Genomic DNA, 18,009 nt, shown 5'->3' with positions numbered 1-18,009 from the left:
AGATTATATCAACGTATATATATAATTCGGTACTTAATAACAATATGTCAGCAATTATTTTACGATATGACTAACTTATAATACGATATTGTTCGCAAAGTTTTGAGTTGAGAAAATGTAAAATTAGCTACTCGTAGGAGGTCGTTCAAACATAGTTTTGCATTTCAGAAATGGGGCACACTGCAGTGCCGTGGAAGTAAATTTAACAAAGCTGTAACGGCGATGACCCTCAAACAATCCGAAAGTCGCGCGAGAGCAGAAGTTATTTAAACAGGACCGGACTACCAAGATGTGTCCATTACTCTCTACACAAATTTGCACCGGCTAAACGTGCTTGTCACCATTCCTTTGACCTTGACTTGTTTGAAGGTCACCTTTAGTTTACTAGGCTTTCTTCGTCCCATATTTGAACAATAAACCTTAGCTTTAAATGTCTTTCAGCAAAAAAACCTTTAAGACGATTCTCATGAAAAGGCGTCAGAGAAAGCTTCGACACAAAGGAATCGAAAGGCAAAATCAAACACCTTTCTATTTCGTACTCTGTGTATACTTGGTGCAAAGAACATAATGGGGTAGTAAATTGAAGTATTAACACGTTGACTGTCACGCCTGTTTTCAAAAATATCTCGGTCAGGCCACGCGTGCAGCAGTACCAAGCGTTCTCTGCTCGGTGCTCCCATCGATATTTTCATTATGCGAGTCGCTCACCTGGTGGTCTTACCTCTCGTTTCTTTTGTTTCCGTTCCTTCGCATTTGTTTCTCATTTCTCCACTTTCTACAAAATCAGTTTGAATCTTGGCCGAGCAACGAACGGTATAACTTAAAATCTCTGCCCTAATTCGTTACAATGTCGAAAGGAAAAATTGAAAACTTATTTCTTAGTAAGTTAGATAGCAGTGAAAAAGAAAGCTTTTACGAGGCTTATGATTCCGGACGAAGCATTAGACGCGTATGCAAACTATGTTATGCAAATAAAAGACGTCGAATGGACCGAACAAAGGCACAAAAGAATTTGAAGAAAACAACAACTTATTGACCAAATTGACCTGACCAACCTCAGCTATGTATAGAATGCTTTAAAGTTTTACATGCTAAATAATTTTTTTAATAAACCATTTTCGTATTACTTTTATAACAATTCAACAGTTTTATTATTATGGAATATCTTTTCAAATACCTACGACGATCCTTCGCAAGTAGTCAAATAAGCGACACCCGAATATGGGTTTCGTGGCCTGACCAGAAACTTTGCTGACACCCGAATACGGGTGTCGTGACAGTCAACGTGTTAATTGGCGACAACGATTGATGCAGCCGCGTCTCACGAAATCAATTTGAATTGCTTGAATCTCAGATTGTGAAAGTCATCAATGAATTGCTATATTAACCGTTTGAGTCACAGGGGTCTTTGAAAAAACAGGGTCGAAAAATCCCGAACAGTCCCATAGCACTTGCCATATTTGTTATTTTTATGAAATACATCTATATTATATACGCGTATTATTGCTTTATAAATATTTCAAGTTTTGTTCAATAAAAATTATTCAGAAGATAACAATGGAATACAGAATACTGGGACTTTTCGACACAAAATTTAACAGCGCGATCGCGCTGCTTGGGATACAAACGGTTAAATATTTTCAACGAAAGAAACGACTCTAAATGGTTGAACTGTCCGATCCTGGTTAAGATATTGAGGCTCCTTGTCTCTCGTTGCGTTTTAAGTTGTACGAAACATATAAACTTTAGCATCTGGCCGATTTTATATCTCCTCCATCAACAATACTAATTAAAAAAAAATCTAATTTTTTAAACTTTCGTTCTACGTATATCTGTTTTACAAATGATAATAATTTTCCAAATTTTCATCCTATCTAGTACGACCTGGCAAAAGCGCCCACATATTCGCCAATACAAGTCTTGGACTTCCGCACAGTAGAATCGGTCACGGCGGTCCATTGGAAGCGGGCAGCAGGGAAGACAAGGCGCGTTTAAAATGCGTCCGACATCGGTAGCTGGCGGCGTTATCGGAATTAAGTAACCGATGATTCACGTTCCGCCATGAAATACAAACAATGGTATCGGAATAACGACACGTCCCGCCTCTCTCATCGCTCGGCTATCTTGACCAACTTATTTGCATACCGGGCGGACCGACCGGTCGGCAGCCACCGCGAGAGCTGAATTTACACTTGAGAAGCCGCTCGAATTATCGTTTGACAAATTTCTTAGAAAATTGTCTCGTACACCGGGTCAGCCGGCCACTCGTGATGCTAATTTATGTGTGGCGGAAGCATCATTATGCGTGCCACGTATATATACCTGCTACCCGTATATGTGTACATGTGCATACAGGGTGTCCCAGAGTTTAACAAATTTAGTCAATTCTAAGGTTATAAGGCCAATTTTAAGGTTATAATTATAAAATGTTATGTATAAAAATATAGTGGCTTGTGTTAGTATTTGAACACCTTTTTTTTATATATTACGTGTCTTATGTTTGCAATAAATATTTTGTAATTTCTATGTAAGTGTCCCGACTGGTTTGAAATTTATCCAATTTTTTTTCGTGAAATTTCAAAATGTTTTGTACAATATATTATATAATATAGGGTGATCCAGAGTTTGGTAGCTAAATTTTGTTACAACTTTGCGTGGGTATTTCTATAGTAATACACAATACAGTAATAAATTCAACTTTTCTTGTGAATTATATATTAACAGTTAATGATTACGTTGATTATAAATCTATTCTTGTCTTATAGCATGATAATCCTATCCTAGTTATTTTTCCTTTTGCATTTCCCATTTTTATTATAACTTTTGGATAAAGCTCCGAATAAGTTACGTTTATAAAATACTTTTTGCCTGATTATAATCATAGAATACATCTACCAAATTTTAAATCCTGGCACACCGTGTATGTGTCTATATATGACAACATACTGGCGTGACGCATATTCTCGAAAGACGGGGTCTAGTAAGCTCTCGAGCATAATTCAACGGGTGAATGTTGACTATATCCATGGAAATGCGGCTTTTCAGCGTTTCACAGCCACTTGGACAGGGAAAATTGGAAATTTAAGATGACCTACTACCTAAATGACAAACCAATTATCTCCTATAAGCTTAATCCTTTCAAAGTCTCAATTAGCGTGGTATTCAGATATTTCCTTCTTTTTTTTTTCTCGTAGAAATTTATTCGCTCGTGGTATGCATTTACCATTAATTTGGATTATTCATCGTGTTTACAGGAAGCCCTAGCTGACCTACCTCATGCAGCTGGAACCTATTTTCCTCGAACGAGAAAACTCGGTGAACAATACAGTCGGGGGCAAAAATAAGTTAAATAGGTGGTGGAAATAAGGTATCGACGACGTTTCGTTAAATACGGTCTGTTTACACAGATGTAAATGAGACGTACATACCGCTGCAGTATACAGTAGCGGGTAAAAGGAAATTTAAACGTAAGTGGTACAATAGACATCACAATTTTACAAGACGAGAAAAGCGACTAAATATAATATGAAACTCTAGAGCAGTCAGCAACATGCTGAAAAATAGCTAATAGAAAAGTCATTAATATACTCGCATACACAAAGTTACTTACGAATAATTATTTATAATTACTAACAGTTCTTGAAATTATTAACCACTTAATGAATTTTAAACTTCCTTTTGCCCGCTGCTTTGTAATAAATGGAACTTAATTATATCAGTACAATATAACGTTAGGACTAACTCGATGAAACTTCATTGATACCTACCTTCCGCTATCTGTTCAATTATTTTTGTCTCCGACTGTATCTCGGACACAGAAAGGACGACGGAAGAAGGCGAGCGCACCGGTTACGTTACAGGGTAATTTATCAGGGCACAAGATCTTCCGGTTACTGGTAGTGGCATGTAATAACGAAGACGACGACGACGACGACGACGACGAATACACCGCCTGGATTGTATTTGTGTAATGGTTACATCGCGGACGAAAAATCTGTATGGAACGCGAACGTCGGTAAATATTAACTGAAATATCACGTGTACATGCGATCGATAAAGTATTCCAGTGATTGTAGCAAGAAACGACGCAGAGACACGCACGAAAGAAAAAGAAAGCGTAACTGATTGCATCTAATCGTTGATTGTGCTTACAGGCGCGGCAGGTTGTGTGTCAGGGAAGGTAGAAGAGCAAAGAGCCCTAGAGAGTGACAGATTTTACGAGGCGAGGAAAAAGAAGAGACGGGGAACATGGTGAAAGTTACGAGAATCGAAGAGCAGAGGGAACGAGAGATGGAAAATTATGATGGTAAAAAGAGATAGAGAGAGGTTTACAGAGAAAGATATTGACTTGTTCGATAATTTTGTAGCGTTTTAGACAGTCTGTTTGTTCTATTACATCCTGTACATTCGTATTCAGCCGAGATTTAAACATAATTAATTTTCTACTTTGGAAAATATTGCGTCGCTAATATTAATTTTAGCTGCACATCAAGTGCATCTATTAAAGGAACAAATCGGGTATTTGTCGATAGAAAGAAGGTGATTTTTCAACGAGAAACATTATATATTTTATATTTTGTATAAAAGCTAGGTAAAGAATGATCCACATTTATCAACCGTCTATTCCACCGTGTTTATATTCTGATAAATGAACACTGCAGAAGCCTTTCAAACGTACTTGAGGGAATTCATTGGTAAGTTGGTTGAGTAAAATAAAGCGCAATATCGCAAGCGAAACGTTACAAAAAAATATATTTTATTATACGCTACCTGTATAAAGCGATAGATATTTTAACAGAAACAGATGTAGAGATATAAGGCAAGTTATCATATCGAAGAATCGCGGTGTTCTATAATATACAACAAATTTAATTTTTCTCTGCAAAGATCAAGATTGAATTTTATGATATAAAAGCTTAGGTGACTCGAATAAGTCTACCTTATCACGTATACGTCTATAAGGAAAAGGGAGAAACAGAAAAGTGGCAAGGACACGCAGAGAGAACGCGCATTACAATCGAGAGCGCAACGAGCGCGCAGCGATATGCATCGCGGCCGAAAAAGCTCGGAAACCGAGCAGGAGCAGGCTCAGCGGCTTAAGTGATTTGCATGCGCGACAGGTGCACACTGCGGAGTCGGTGTATTACGTGTTTAATTCACGTGTCTTGCATACTCGGCACTCCGATTCCACTGATTTCCATAATACAGCGCCGGCAAGACCGCCGCTAGATCCGAATGGATTTTTTAGCACGCGGAAACAGGCCCCACCGATCGTTTATGTATATGAAATGTACGCGATTTCTCGCTGTGACGCGTCGGTACGATACTAATGCTACCGTTTGACAGAGTTTATAGCGTTTCAAATCGATGATCACATAGGAGAAACGCGACGAGTTCATCATCATTGATTTCCTGATTTTTGTGTCATTTGGTGATCAGAAGGTGGTATTTTAATGGTATGGTATGGTTAATAGTTGAAAGATTATGTGTCGATGTTCACACATAAGAATTCTGAAATTAAGTAACAAATGTATCAAGTATTATAAAAAAGAAAAACAGCTGAGACATGGATGGATATTTTTTAAGTGTGGAATTTAAAGGGGTGACAAGAATACATATTTAATTTAAAAACCAAATAAAATGTATTGAGTTGCTTGACGCGCGAATGAATCTTAACATTGCTATCCACTAAAGAAAAAAAAAGTATATGACCGAAAATGTTCTTTTCCCATGGTTTCAATTGAGAATGATTAAACTTATGAGAAAAACGTTATGGAAAAATATGGACGAAATTAGAAATTCGACTATATTATGTCTATTACTGTTCCTAGAATCAAATTAAAAAGGAAATGATTATAAAAGAAGTCGTAAATACGGACGACTATTTTTCAGCAATAAAAACGACTTGTTGGAAGTAATTTTAATTTTCCACGATTTATGAATACCTACTCGCGGCGTCTGACGCGTCGTATCGCGGACACGAACAATACAGCGTCTTTTCTACAGGTGGCTTCTGAAAGGAATTTATACAGGGTAATACAGATTTGTGGGTAATTGTGTATTATATGGTAATGACGCGTTCTAAACGTTCCTGGAACAACCGTGAGAATGGTTACTGAAATAGCGTAACACAACGCCTATCGTGCACGCATGTTCTATAAAATCAACTGATTCCGACAGAGGTGTAATATTTCAATATTTATGATCCGCGTTGGCGCGCAACCAACCGCCTATTTGTCACCGTTGGAAAAACGATATTATCTTTAGTGCCTTCCTCGTTGCTTTTCTATATATAAATTCATCGCTGAAAAAAAGCGTAAAAAAGACCAGTACAAACAAACGCGGAATGCAGGGGGGAAATTTATCATCAGGCCCGTGTGTATTCATGATTATTTAAAAAATTGGAGATACACGCGATTGTGCGCGCATTGCCGGGGAAACGGTGAAGCGGCGCACGTGATCCCCCCGTTTCTAACTTCTAACGACCGATCCCCACTGTTCAATAAACCGTGCACATGTGTACGCATAGGTAAGTATACGCGTATATACGTGTGAGTGTGCGCGGCTGAAAGTCCATGGGGTCATCTAATAGAGGGGTACGAGGCGTGGAGAGAAAGAGGGGGAGAAGAGAGGATACCAGGATGCAGCAACGCTCGGAATTACGTTCTTCGGAATTAACGTACCGAAAACTCGTTTACGTGTTTTCTAATTACTGTGTGGCAGAAGGAGTCGAATGAAACCGATACAAGGGGCAAGGCTTCTCGTGAGAATCGAGAAAACGATAGCTTTGGACCTCTGCACCCTGCGAGAGAACTAAGCGAGACTTTTTTTACACTGCAAAATATCCTTCGCTCTACCATCGTCATACTGACTCATCTCCCCACGGTTTCGAACGGCGGGTTACGCGGCAACTATACGCGAGAATTTCTCTCGAGGTAAAAACCAGCGACTAGTAGAGATACATAGATTCACGAAAGTACTTCCCAACCATTCGTAGACTTTTATGAATATTTTATGGGTGTCACGCGAAACGTTTTGAAATCTGATTAACTTTGTAATATATCACGAATTATCATGATTACACTGGTGTATCAGTGAACAATTAATAATCCATTATATCGTATTAATAAATTTCAATATCTACCGGAACCATTTCGTATATGGTAATACGTTTAAAACTAATATTCATGCTGTATTATAATGTAAATTTACTAAATATAAATTTGCAACAAATATCTTGTAACTTCTACTACATCTTTACATTCACTTCAAATTTGACCAACGTAATCATGACAGTCGTTTCTCTTCAGTGCTAATGAAGTTTCCACAATTTTTATATAACATATACGATATATACGTTACGTATATAAGTTCTCTGTGGTAGGTGTTCAAATATCTCGGTAAGCCAGTCTAGGTGCAGGAAAGCGCGTTAAAATATTAGCGTCAAGTATATAGACGGTTAGAAATCAGCGATTATCCCCAGGTATACATGAACGATCGGTTAAAGGTCAGGATGTTAATTAACATTTAACCGATCGCGAGCGTTTCCATGCGAGAAAACATGGCAACAAGCCAGCCAGTTTCGCGGCAGTCACGTACCCCGCGTGTTGTATTAGGTAAAACAATCGCGCGTGAACGTGATTGATTTCGGAATAAGCTCTCTGGCCCATGGTTAGCCCACGATTTTCTCCGCTCGGTCGATAAAAATATATTTCCGATGACTTTCCGTTACCATTAGTAGTTACATCGGTACACGCAGTGGTTTCAATTACGCGAAGCTACTGCATTGCGGTTTACGAATTAACGCGATTCTTCGCGCAAAATAGTGCCGGAACCGGGGAAAAGGCGGGCAGGGAAACTTGAAAATATTTCGCGAAAATTGTCAGAGAGGTGCGCGCCCGTTTACATTTAAATGCGGTCAACATGTTGCGTTGTTCGATGCTGAACGAAAGGGCAAAAGAGAAATATGATGATGAGCCTATAAAAAATTCAAACGGGTTAAGTTATACACGAGCGCTAGGTATTCGCGGAATCTATTGAGAATGTTGCAATTCACACGATACTAAATGCGGAAGAGCCGTCTATGTTATTAATTTCAATGCGAATTTCACCTGTCCGTATGTATTTTATTCTCCGAAAGTTTGTAATAGCCTTACTTGGATAATACGTAATAAATTGATGAAAGTTACGAAAAAGACAAAATTAATTATAAAATCAAAAGGTTAAGTAGTTTTGTTGTATACTATAAAATCCTTTATATATGTGATGCGATATGAAACTGTAATATATTTCGTTATAATTTAATAAAACTTAAAAGAAAGAAAAAAGACTGTGACTACATAAAGGTTCACGCCAAAACAAATACAAATGTACACGCGTTATCACCCGCGGTTGATAACGCACGGACCTATGAGTCCTGTGACTCGTTGCAAAGGCGCGTTATCGTGAGAACTAAACGGACCGGACGGGAAAAAACAGATAGAAAGAGAGAAATAGCACCTGTAATATCGTGGCATCGGGTAAGAAATACATAACCTGCGCGGCGTAATACCGAATATTCGTATAAAAATGCAAGAACGTAAAGGGATACTTGATGCGAGTCAATATTATTCCACATGATCCGGTTGCGTGGAATAACCGCGAAGGACGCGAGGAATGCAAAGTTCACGATACCGAGGGTACGATTGAAAAATTTCTAAACGGATCCAGCATCCAACATTATGAAAAGTTTCCCTCGGTATAGTCGGCTATATACGATTTCCTTTTCCCCCCACTGTCCGCCGCTAGCTGCTTCACAGCGCCTCTTCCTGGATTCCTGGCGAGTCTCGTCAAGTTTTAATATGCGCGCCTCTCGCCGGCTGCATCGATAACGCGTCCATGATACATATAGAAAATGGTAGGGAAACGCTCGTTGGCCCGTACGAGTTCGAGCAAACTAATTGTACGCGGAGCATGAAAGGGGGAGGCGAGGGGGCGTCAGCCAATGTTAGATAAAGACGCGGAGACACGAGAAAGAGTGAAAGGAAGAAGAATCTTCTTCGTATCCATACAACGAGATTCCAGTTTCTTCGTTAGTCGCGAAGCGAATCGCTTCGAAGAGAAAGGTAGAGACGGTGGGAGGAAGAGGAGGCTTGACGAGAGGAGGTTGAACGAGAGAGATAGAAACAAAAGAGTAAGCAAAAGTCGGAGAAAAGAGAGTGAGAGGCAAAGGGCTCTCTGTAGAGGCGAAGGCAACAGCCTAACTCGTTGGAGGTCGGGTCGAATAATAAGATAAAAGAGTATAGCGGATGGGGTGTAAGGTGGTGGTGTGGTAAAGGTAGAAGAAACTTTCTGGTACGGGTATAGAACGCGATGGAGGCCCGATGGTCGGCCGGCGGCCCGGCGCTGCTGGAAAAAGATGCGTGGCCAACGAATCGAGCTTTGGCCCGAGGAAGAAAGAAATACAGAGAGGGATATCCGACGTTGCCACATGCTCACTGAATTTCCGACCGGTCAAATATAAAGGCCGTCTTTATAAAGACCGCCCCGCGGTGTGCGCTTGGCCTCTCTCTTCTTCTGTACTATGCAACCGTGCTTTCGAAACTCGCATCAAATTCTTGACGTCTCATTAAACATCGTCAGATTTCAACGAGTTAAACGGTGGGTGCTGCCCCTAACTCGCCCCCACACATATACACAACAGGCGCGCCTCGTGCTACACGAGAAACGTGGCGGAGTAACGAACTTCTTTTACGCTGAACCCTCTCTCTATTTATATTTCTTTTTCTATGATTATTGAAAGCTGTCCTTTAACCGAGGCCACTATGTTTATTTATAGACCGTGAACTGTTAAGCGGCGATCGAAACGCTCCCAATGACTCCTTTCAGTCAATGGTCTGATGGTAAAGGGTATAATGTGTTTCGTCAGAAATTTTTATCGTCACACGTGACATTTACGACACCGTAACGAACAACCGACCACCGGCCAATCGCTGTTATTATCTCGATATACGATTTGAAGGAGAGAGAACTTAATATTCAGAATCGTAGTGATGCGCCCGCCCGTTGGTAGGACGGTTGTTTGTACACCTGTTGTTTCAGTGAAACATAACCTAAAAGGTGAAGTCTTTATATCCTCATATATGGCATTCCTTAACATTCAAATAATTTTTAATCTTTTTGACACTTGGTATAATTTAAGACGCTTTAATATTTCTTTATTTGCGAGACTACTTAGTAAATTAGATAAACACGCTTGACAGTAGAGACCGATAGGTTATGCCTTTCAGTGTCATGACTAAATTGATATCGCTAGAAAGGTGGTTCACATGAAATGTCATTTTTTAACATATAACTTGTAACATATCGACATATTAGTTATATATAACATAAACCGTAATATCCAATTTCCATGTCATTTAAAATACGTATTATAATATACATAGTACACATAATAATTTATACATTAAATTATTGCCTAAATGATCTTTATAATACACATAATTGATAACAATTTCCTTCTTCTTAATCTTCAACTTCTTTAACGTAGTTGATAATTGATGTATAGTAAAATTTGATGGCCCACGAAATTCAAACTTCATTCATCGACATTTTACCCACACCGATCTAACACATTAAGAATATATGTATAATACTACAAATACTATCGGTGTGATAATATTATTGATCACTTTCCGAAACTTTTTATAGAACCTACTAAATTACAAGGTGACAGGTTGGCTATTAAAGTATTAAAATAGGTGATCGGTAAGCTTCACAAATCATCCCGGGATTAAGCGCTACTTCGAGTAATACGTTATTACGGGCCACGTGATTTAGAGACACCGTGGGCGCATCTATATACACACTAAACAGTCCTAGACTTAACAACGAACGCTTGACCACAAAGCTACCCGTTGAGAAATCTCAACTATTAGTGACCAGGGCTAATCTCTATCGCCGGATTTATTGCTCATATCAATAGGGGCTTCGGCTTTAATCGCACTTATGCATAAATCACGGCAGATTAACTGAAGACTCACCGAAGGCGGGGGGGGGGAGCGTGCGGCAGAATTCGAGAAAAGAAGGTTGGAGTCGGGCGAGTCTTGAACGCGATTTAACACCGCCAGTACACATAGGGTACGCGCAATCAACGTCAAAAAGTATTTCACGAGTGGATCTCTCGTCGAAAGTATTCCAAGCGTCATTTCGAGCACAGCCTCATCATCCTCAACGCAAAGTACGTATGTATGTACTTCGTATAAACTGATCGATAGCTGCTAGTCTTTTCATCAGCGAGCTTTAATTAATATTTACGCGAGATCTCTCGAGCTGGGATATTATTTATTCGAAAGGCGATTCGAATTATCCTAATGTAATATTTTCCGTATTTTCATCGCAAAATGCTAATTTTGAATATACATGAATTTTCGTCTGACTTTTAATGTTTCGACATGATATTACTTCCTCTGTATTTGGAGTTTAAATCGACTGCAAATGTCCTTTAAATAGTTTTATTCGACACAACGTTGTTCGTAGAGAAAAATTCTGTTGCTATCGATATAATCAAAATTTATCTAGTTAATAGGAGGGGAGGAACAACAGATGAAGCTGGATGTTGTCACTTTTCACAGAGCAAATTCGATTCTCGGACTAACCTTTCGAACTTTACACTGTACAGAAATCGTGTTATTTCTGTTGAGAGTATCCGTAGTTAAAATTGATTCACAGTTAGTGTATAAATACGTGTTGCCATTGAAGAATTTATTTTCGCGTTTTACGTGAATTTCACTTTTGACATTCACAAAAGTTTCGTCGGTACGAGAATGTACTTTCCAATAATACATCGACGACATCGACATCAAGCTATCTTCAACGTTTTATCATCGACGGAAGAATTTTCCTAACCAACCCACAAAAAGTAATATTTTTCCCCAATAGAATATCATAACGGAGTTAAACGTATAGAAAAGATGCGTACGGTGACGAAATTTAATTAAAAAGCCATCCCGCAAAAAATTACCAGCACTCTCACGCGGCTCGAAATCGATAATTCGTACGATCGAAAAACTCTACCCCGGACTGCGGAACGGCGACGATACGCGTTTTGTCAGCGACACGTGTAAAAGTTCTATCGTCGGTATTACGAGGGCCGCTGCCGCGTATTACACAGCGAAATATACATACAAGCACAATCGAAAACGGTAGTTAAATACTACAATTGAAAGTAAAAGCCAAAGTGATTTTGATGTAAAAAGAAGCAAAAAGTTTGGTACGGAAGGTTTCCTTACAAGGTTTTGTTTTTGAAACACTCGATTTTGAAAATTAATGAGATACGGCTACAATTGATAATAAGTGTATCGTAACAGTCGAGTCATTTCATTAATGATTTACGATTTATCACTTTCAAAACAGATTCTTCTCTCGACAATAAATAACGACTAAATTTGAAAACAGTAGGTTAGATTATATTTTTGAAATGCAATACGTAGCCTGATTTATGTTAGGGATCTCATTAATGTTAAAAGAACAATAACAATCCGGAACAGCCTTCACAAAATTTATCTTGAAAAACATATATGTATGTTAGAATTAAGTTAGAATTACAAAAATGCTTCATTTTAAAATATGTATTACGCTATAAAAGCGAAGTAACAAAAGACGGAAAAAGGTGAACAGAAAAGTAAAAGCACAATATGATTGTTGCATTGATGAATTATAAGTGGCAGTTTTAATAATAGCGTATGCGCGAATACGCCGATTCTGAGCGCGAGGCACGTGCTTTTCTTTGCAAAAAGGGCGGAAAAGAGCGATGGAGGGGGGCACCTGTTACCATCGCGATACATACATTATTTCGCGATATCCCGAATGATCCCTATTAAAGCCGCGAAACGGGTCATTCACGGTTACCGGGACGCGTTTATGCTTTCCGGGCAAATGGGATTATCGTCGAGTACGCTTGTTTGCAAAAGAATACGCCCATCTGTGGTAACCAGCGAAAAACGACGGAGAAACGCACCTTTGAAAACGAATAACCAAAGCGATGACATCAATGTTGCCTCTTATATTCAACTCACACAACGTTTAATAAGTATATTTGCTTTTATAAATATATGCATGAGTGATTCTCATAGGCATATGCTGCATCGATACAACACAGAAAGGATAAAAGGTAACAGTGACCTTAATACGCGACGAATGAGACGAAGATGTATCCACGGACACTTCTTTTCTCTTCATTTGTTGTTTAATGTCATGTACAAGGTTATTAGCGACGCTATAAATGAGTGTACCATAGGAGAGAAACAGTAGCATTAACATTACACGCGTTTGTACTATATAGAGTAATTTGATTCGAATTGAGATAGATAGCTTAGCATCTAATATCGTTCATGCGGGTAGAACGTTTGCAGCAATCAGGTACGAGAGAAGAAAGAGGTTACACCCTATGAGTCGGTGCGCGAAAGAATGCTCAAAAATATTTAGCAACAATAAACTAGCACGGGAAGGGTGGTGCGACATCTTTTGCAGCGTGATGGTAGATCTTCCGAAATTGATCGTGCTTCGCAACGCGCATACTCTCATTACTACTTGCATATGACAATAAATGGACTTTTCCCCCATGGGAAGTATAGACCGTACATGTGCGAACGATTGGATGACAGAAACACAACTTTGCGATCTATGGACGAGTACGAGTTTTTCGAACGTAAATCATCGAATGGTGGTGATGACAACTTAGAGAAGATTATTTTTATTCAGTGAGAGAGACTGAGAGTTAAGGGTGCGTCTAGTCTTAGGCGAAAGTATCGATAGACAAGAATCTCTTGTTTGAGGGAACAAAACGACCATAATGTACACGTACACTCATTGTGAATCTTAATACTAATAGATTAATCAAAATGACTAATTCTTAATATTTCACGCAAATCTGATAGATTTATATCAAGACAAATTTGATTTGAATTTTCAGTGACTTTTTGTAAAGTACACAGATAAAGGTTTGCTAGTTCCCCCGTACTATGTATTTTTCGACATATCTTTCACTCTAATTTCTTTATTGTAAATTTCATACGTTAGTCGTAGATACTTTAGTTCTAACGCTAAGCCACCTCGACATACATATACGCACGGTCGTCGACATCGTGTGATACGGTTTCATTTAACTATGCCGTAGTACTCACCGATGCTGCGTCGCGTGCCAAAAGGGTAGAATCCAACAGACAAGACGAACAAGCAATATTATCCAGTGGTGATCGACGATTATTAGGTGACCGGCACTATGATGCACGCTCGACAATGGCTGGCACACATTAAGTACACTGATGCACTACTTGATGTACACGCACTCTTCACCGGACAGAAGCCACCGATCGAGACGAAAGAGCGGCAGTTCGGCACACACGTATTATTATATGCACTGACTGTTGACCGGGGTGATAAGTCGTTCATTGATTAGCCAGCGTTTCAATAAAAGAATTCGCGAACCGCCTCACCTCTCTTGCTATCCTAGGCCCACGGTGGCCATTACACTCGCCGCCGCAACGAGAGAGCGTGTTTTGCTTTTTTCCAAGAGGACCAACAACTCGCCCGCTCCGAGGCCGTGGAAGCGACTGTTCTCGGGAGATTCGCGGTGCGGTCTCATCGACCAATCGTGGACCAGCTTTCACCGAGCGCCATCTTGCCAAGCCGAACACAAAGGGGCCAAAACCCGAATGTTTGCGTAAACGTCCGAACCTTAACCACCCCTACCTACCCGATCGACGTATCTCCTCTGGATTTTCTCATCCCTAACTTTCAATACAGATTTTATTGTAGGATTATCCACCCCTCTCTTCCTTTTTCCACTACGTATCAAACCATTTCGAAACTAAGAATCGTATTTTCACCGATGAATCTGCAACAACGATGTCGTTGCATTGTTTACTATTCCTTTTGAGGGAAATTGGAAGCGTTAAACGAGAACGATTGTTTTTATATTAATTAAAGAAACTTTCAGATGTTTCGTTGGTTATATTCTTCAAGTATTTTTGAGTCTCTTCTCTAAGAGCGAAAAGCTTTAAAGTAATCATGTTGTTAAATGTATTAGTTGAAATTATAACCTTTAAATGAATATTACTGTTTTAAAATATTGATAATTTTTTACCAATAAGTTTCTTGGTAATATGCTTTGAGGTTGTATAAAATATTTAATATGAGAAATGTTAAAAAGAGGAAGGTGTTAATGTTATAAGCCCTTTTAAAATAGTAGTTATAAGAATACTACTAGCGCCATCATTGGGGGTGAATTGGAGAATCTACTCGGTCGATAATGTTATGACATTAAGAAATGATACATATACACGTGAAATTTTGGAGGTTGTGGTTTGCAAGATTATAATTGTTTTATTTTTATTCTCGATTAAATTTGTATTATTTGGAGTCTAATTTGGCGTTGTTGTTGAATAATTTTGTATTGCAACTGTTTCATTGATATTTATGTTTGTGTACTCTTTCTTATTGCCAATAAATAAAGAGTTAATATAAATAATCGTTAAACAATGGAAGGAACAAGTAAAAAAGAAAGTAAAGTATGGACTGATAAAGAAAGATTAGAACTTGCTTCAAAGTTAGATGCTGAACTCGATGAATATATTAGTAATTTGGAAAAGAAGAGCTATACTGAAGGATGGCCAGAAGATCGGTGGGAAGAGGAAATGGAAAAACATCCATTTTTCATGAAAAAGACACCAGAACCTGGAGAAGAACTTTCTCCATTGATGGAAGGTTTACAACAGCTCAAATATGGGGAAGACGAGAATACACCTGAGGGTTTGGATTAATTTATTCTATTTAGTCTTGTAATCTTCTAATTTAACCTTGGAATATCATAACAGGATACTATATTCTTGTTTGGTGTTTGTCTTAAATATTTCTAAGAAAGATAGCAACTTCTTGTTATTTTTGTACAAACTTTTGTTATTTTTATTTATTTTTGCAATTAAAATATATATTTCCAGCATTATTGAGATTGCACGGTTAACAGTTAATTTAACGGTATAAATGTTTATATAGATATTGGTAGTATTACATTTGCATGTGTTTTATAGAACTTGCAAATAATTATAAGGAAGATGGAAATTTCAATTTCAAATATAAAAATTATAGATTAAGCATTATGAGTTACACAGAAGGAATAAGAACTAAATGCAAAGATATTGAATTAATGGCTCAGCTTTATAATAATAGAGCTGCTGCACATTTTATGTTAAAAAATTATAGGTATATTTGATATCACACATATTTTAATATTACAGTCTTGTTCTAGTTTTATGAAGATTGTTTTTTATATAAATTACAGATCAAGCTTAAATGACTGCAAGCTTGCTTTGAGGTTAAAACCAAATTACATAAAAGTTTTGAATAGAGCTGCCACTTGTTGTTTTCATATAAAAGATTACGAACAGTGTATTGACTTTTGTGATCGGTTACTCGATAAATCTCCTACTGACAAGATAATATTACATTTAAAATCACAAGCAGTAGTTGAAGGAGTAAGAATATCCATACTTTAGTGCATATAAACTTGAGAAAGTATTTATTATGCGCAACTTATATTTGAATATTTATAGGAACGTCTGAAAAGAGATAAAAGAAAACAAGATAGATTAGAAAAGAAATTAAATAAAGAAGAAGAAGAATTACTAAATATAATAAAAGGAAAAGGCATTAATTTAGAATCGATTGAAGGGAAAATAAATCCAAATTTAAAAGACCTAGAACCTCAAATTCCACAAATGGTACAATGTGGTGTTCATTTGGATGCACAAAATAAACTCATTTGGCCAGTTCTGATTTTATATCCTGAAACAAAGCAGACAGATTTCATACAAAATTTTCACGAGGATACATTGTATGCTGTTATATCATATAGGAATTTCATATTATACAAAAAATTAAAAGTTATTTCACATATAATAAATTTACTTATTCAGGTTGAGAGAACAATTAGTACAGCTGTTTAATGACCCACCTGAGTGGGACTCACACAGACGTTATACTCCTGAAAATATAAATGTTTATTTTGAGGATAAAGATAAATGTTCTCTGCATAAAGTGAACGTCCATCAGTCTCTAGGGCAAATATTGCAGCACGAGCGGTAAGTTCATGAATTAAGATACAGGAAATTAAAAACGCAACCACTTATGAAATAAAAAATTTCAGATTTATAGTTCGCGGGGGAACGCCGATGTTTTTAATACTTGTTAAGTCCAGTAAGGCGGAGTTGGGATTTTTAACTATGTATGAGTGATATAAATTATCGTGTACATTGTTCGTAAATAGATTTATAAAGGAGATCTACACATCTATTAATATAATTAGAATTAATTATGCTAACTCATATAAATTGAAGAAATGGAATCTAATCCAAGATCCGCTTTAATTATTTTATATATTTTCATATATTACATAGATTATTTGCATTATTATATTTTCAAATGTCTCATAAATGAATAAAAATTTACAGTCTAGTAATAATTATTAGTGCTCTTATCAAATCAAGTTTAAAAAGCCTTTCTCCTTATTGAATCAAGAAATGCTTTTATACATTTTTTTACGAAACTTTTTACAAAAGTGGCGCATGTGGGTCCCACTTCATATTAACCGTAGAAGGGACCGATATAGGTAAGATAATTGATCGAGCAGTGGTGCCACCTGTAGCCTGTAACACCTGCCAGAGCCAGATGGGCATAAAGACTCAGGGCCTCAGTCAGAAATTCAGTTCAAGAGACGCTGTAGAACGTGTGTATGCGTCCCGAAGCGGTTACTCTTCTAATTGTTACGACTAAATTGTGCTAATATAGTGACGAAAAAGTGTTGTGCCAAAGATACGATCGAAACGATCGGAAATCGGTCCTTTATCGGTGGATGCTGAAGGTTATCTGGTTCAAGTTTGAATTGTGAAACAAGAGGACCTTTACAGCGTGGGAGAGAAGCGGAACGGGACACAAACGATGCCAAAGCAATGCAGGCAAAATTTTGTACTTCTT

The 18,009-nt window shown here is 37.9% G+C and overlaps 2 protein-coding genes across 3 annotated transcripts in view; one reads left to right on the top strand and one right to left on the bottom strand.

Moving 5' to 3' along the window:
* LOC122568989 overlaps positions 1–14,902 on the bottom strand; it is a 121,909-nt gene extending 107,007 nt beyond the window's left edge. For both annotated transcript variants that reach the window (XM_043729405.1, XM_043729407.1), the window contains exon 1: positions 14,163–14,902. The gene's annotated coding sequence lies outside the window, so the exon portion shown is untranslated. The remainder of the gene's footprint in view (positions 1–14,162) is intronic.
* A 402-nt stretch (positions 14,903–15,304) lies between these two features.
* On the top strand, positions 15,305–17,497 carry LOC122569828 (DNA polymerase interacting tetratricopeptide repeat-containing, protein of 47 kDa). The gene is made up of 6 exons (XM_043731454.1): positions 15,305–15,789; positions 16,068–16,239; positions 16,319–16,511; positions 16,590–16,870; positions 16,953–17,117; positions 17,183–17,497. The coding sequence occupies exons 1-6, from the start codon at positions 15,519–15,521 to the stop codon at positions 17,268–17,270; spliced, it is 1,170 nt and encodes a 389-aa protein (XP_043587389.1). The 5' UTR covers positions 15,305–15,518; the 3' UTR covers positions 17,271–17,497.
* The last annotated feature ends 512 nt before the right edge of the window (positions 17,498–18,009 follow it).

This window comes from Bombus pyrosoma, linkage group LG7 (assembly GCF_014825855.1).
Source record: "Bombus pyrosoma isolate SC7728 linkage group LG7, ASM1482585v1, whole genome shotgun sequence".
NCBI lineage: Eukaryota > Metazoa > Arthropoda > Insecta > Hymenoptera > Apidae > Bombus > Bombus pyrosoma.
This window is presented reverse-complemented; position numbering and strand designations above follow the sequence as displayed.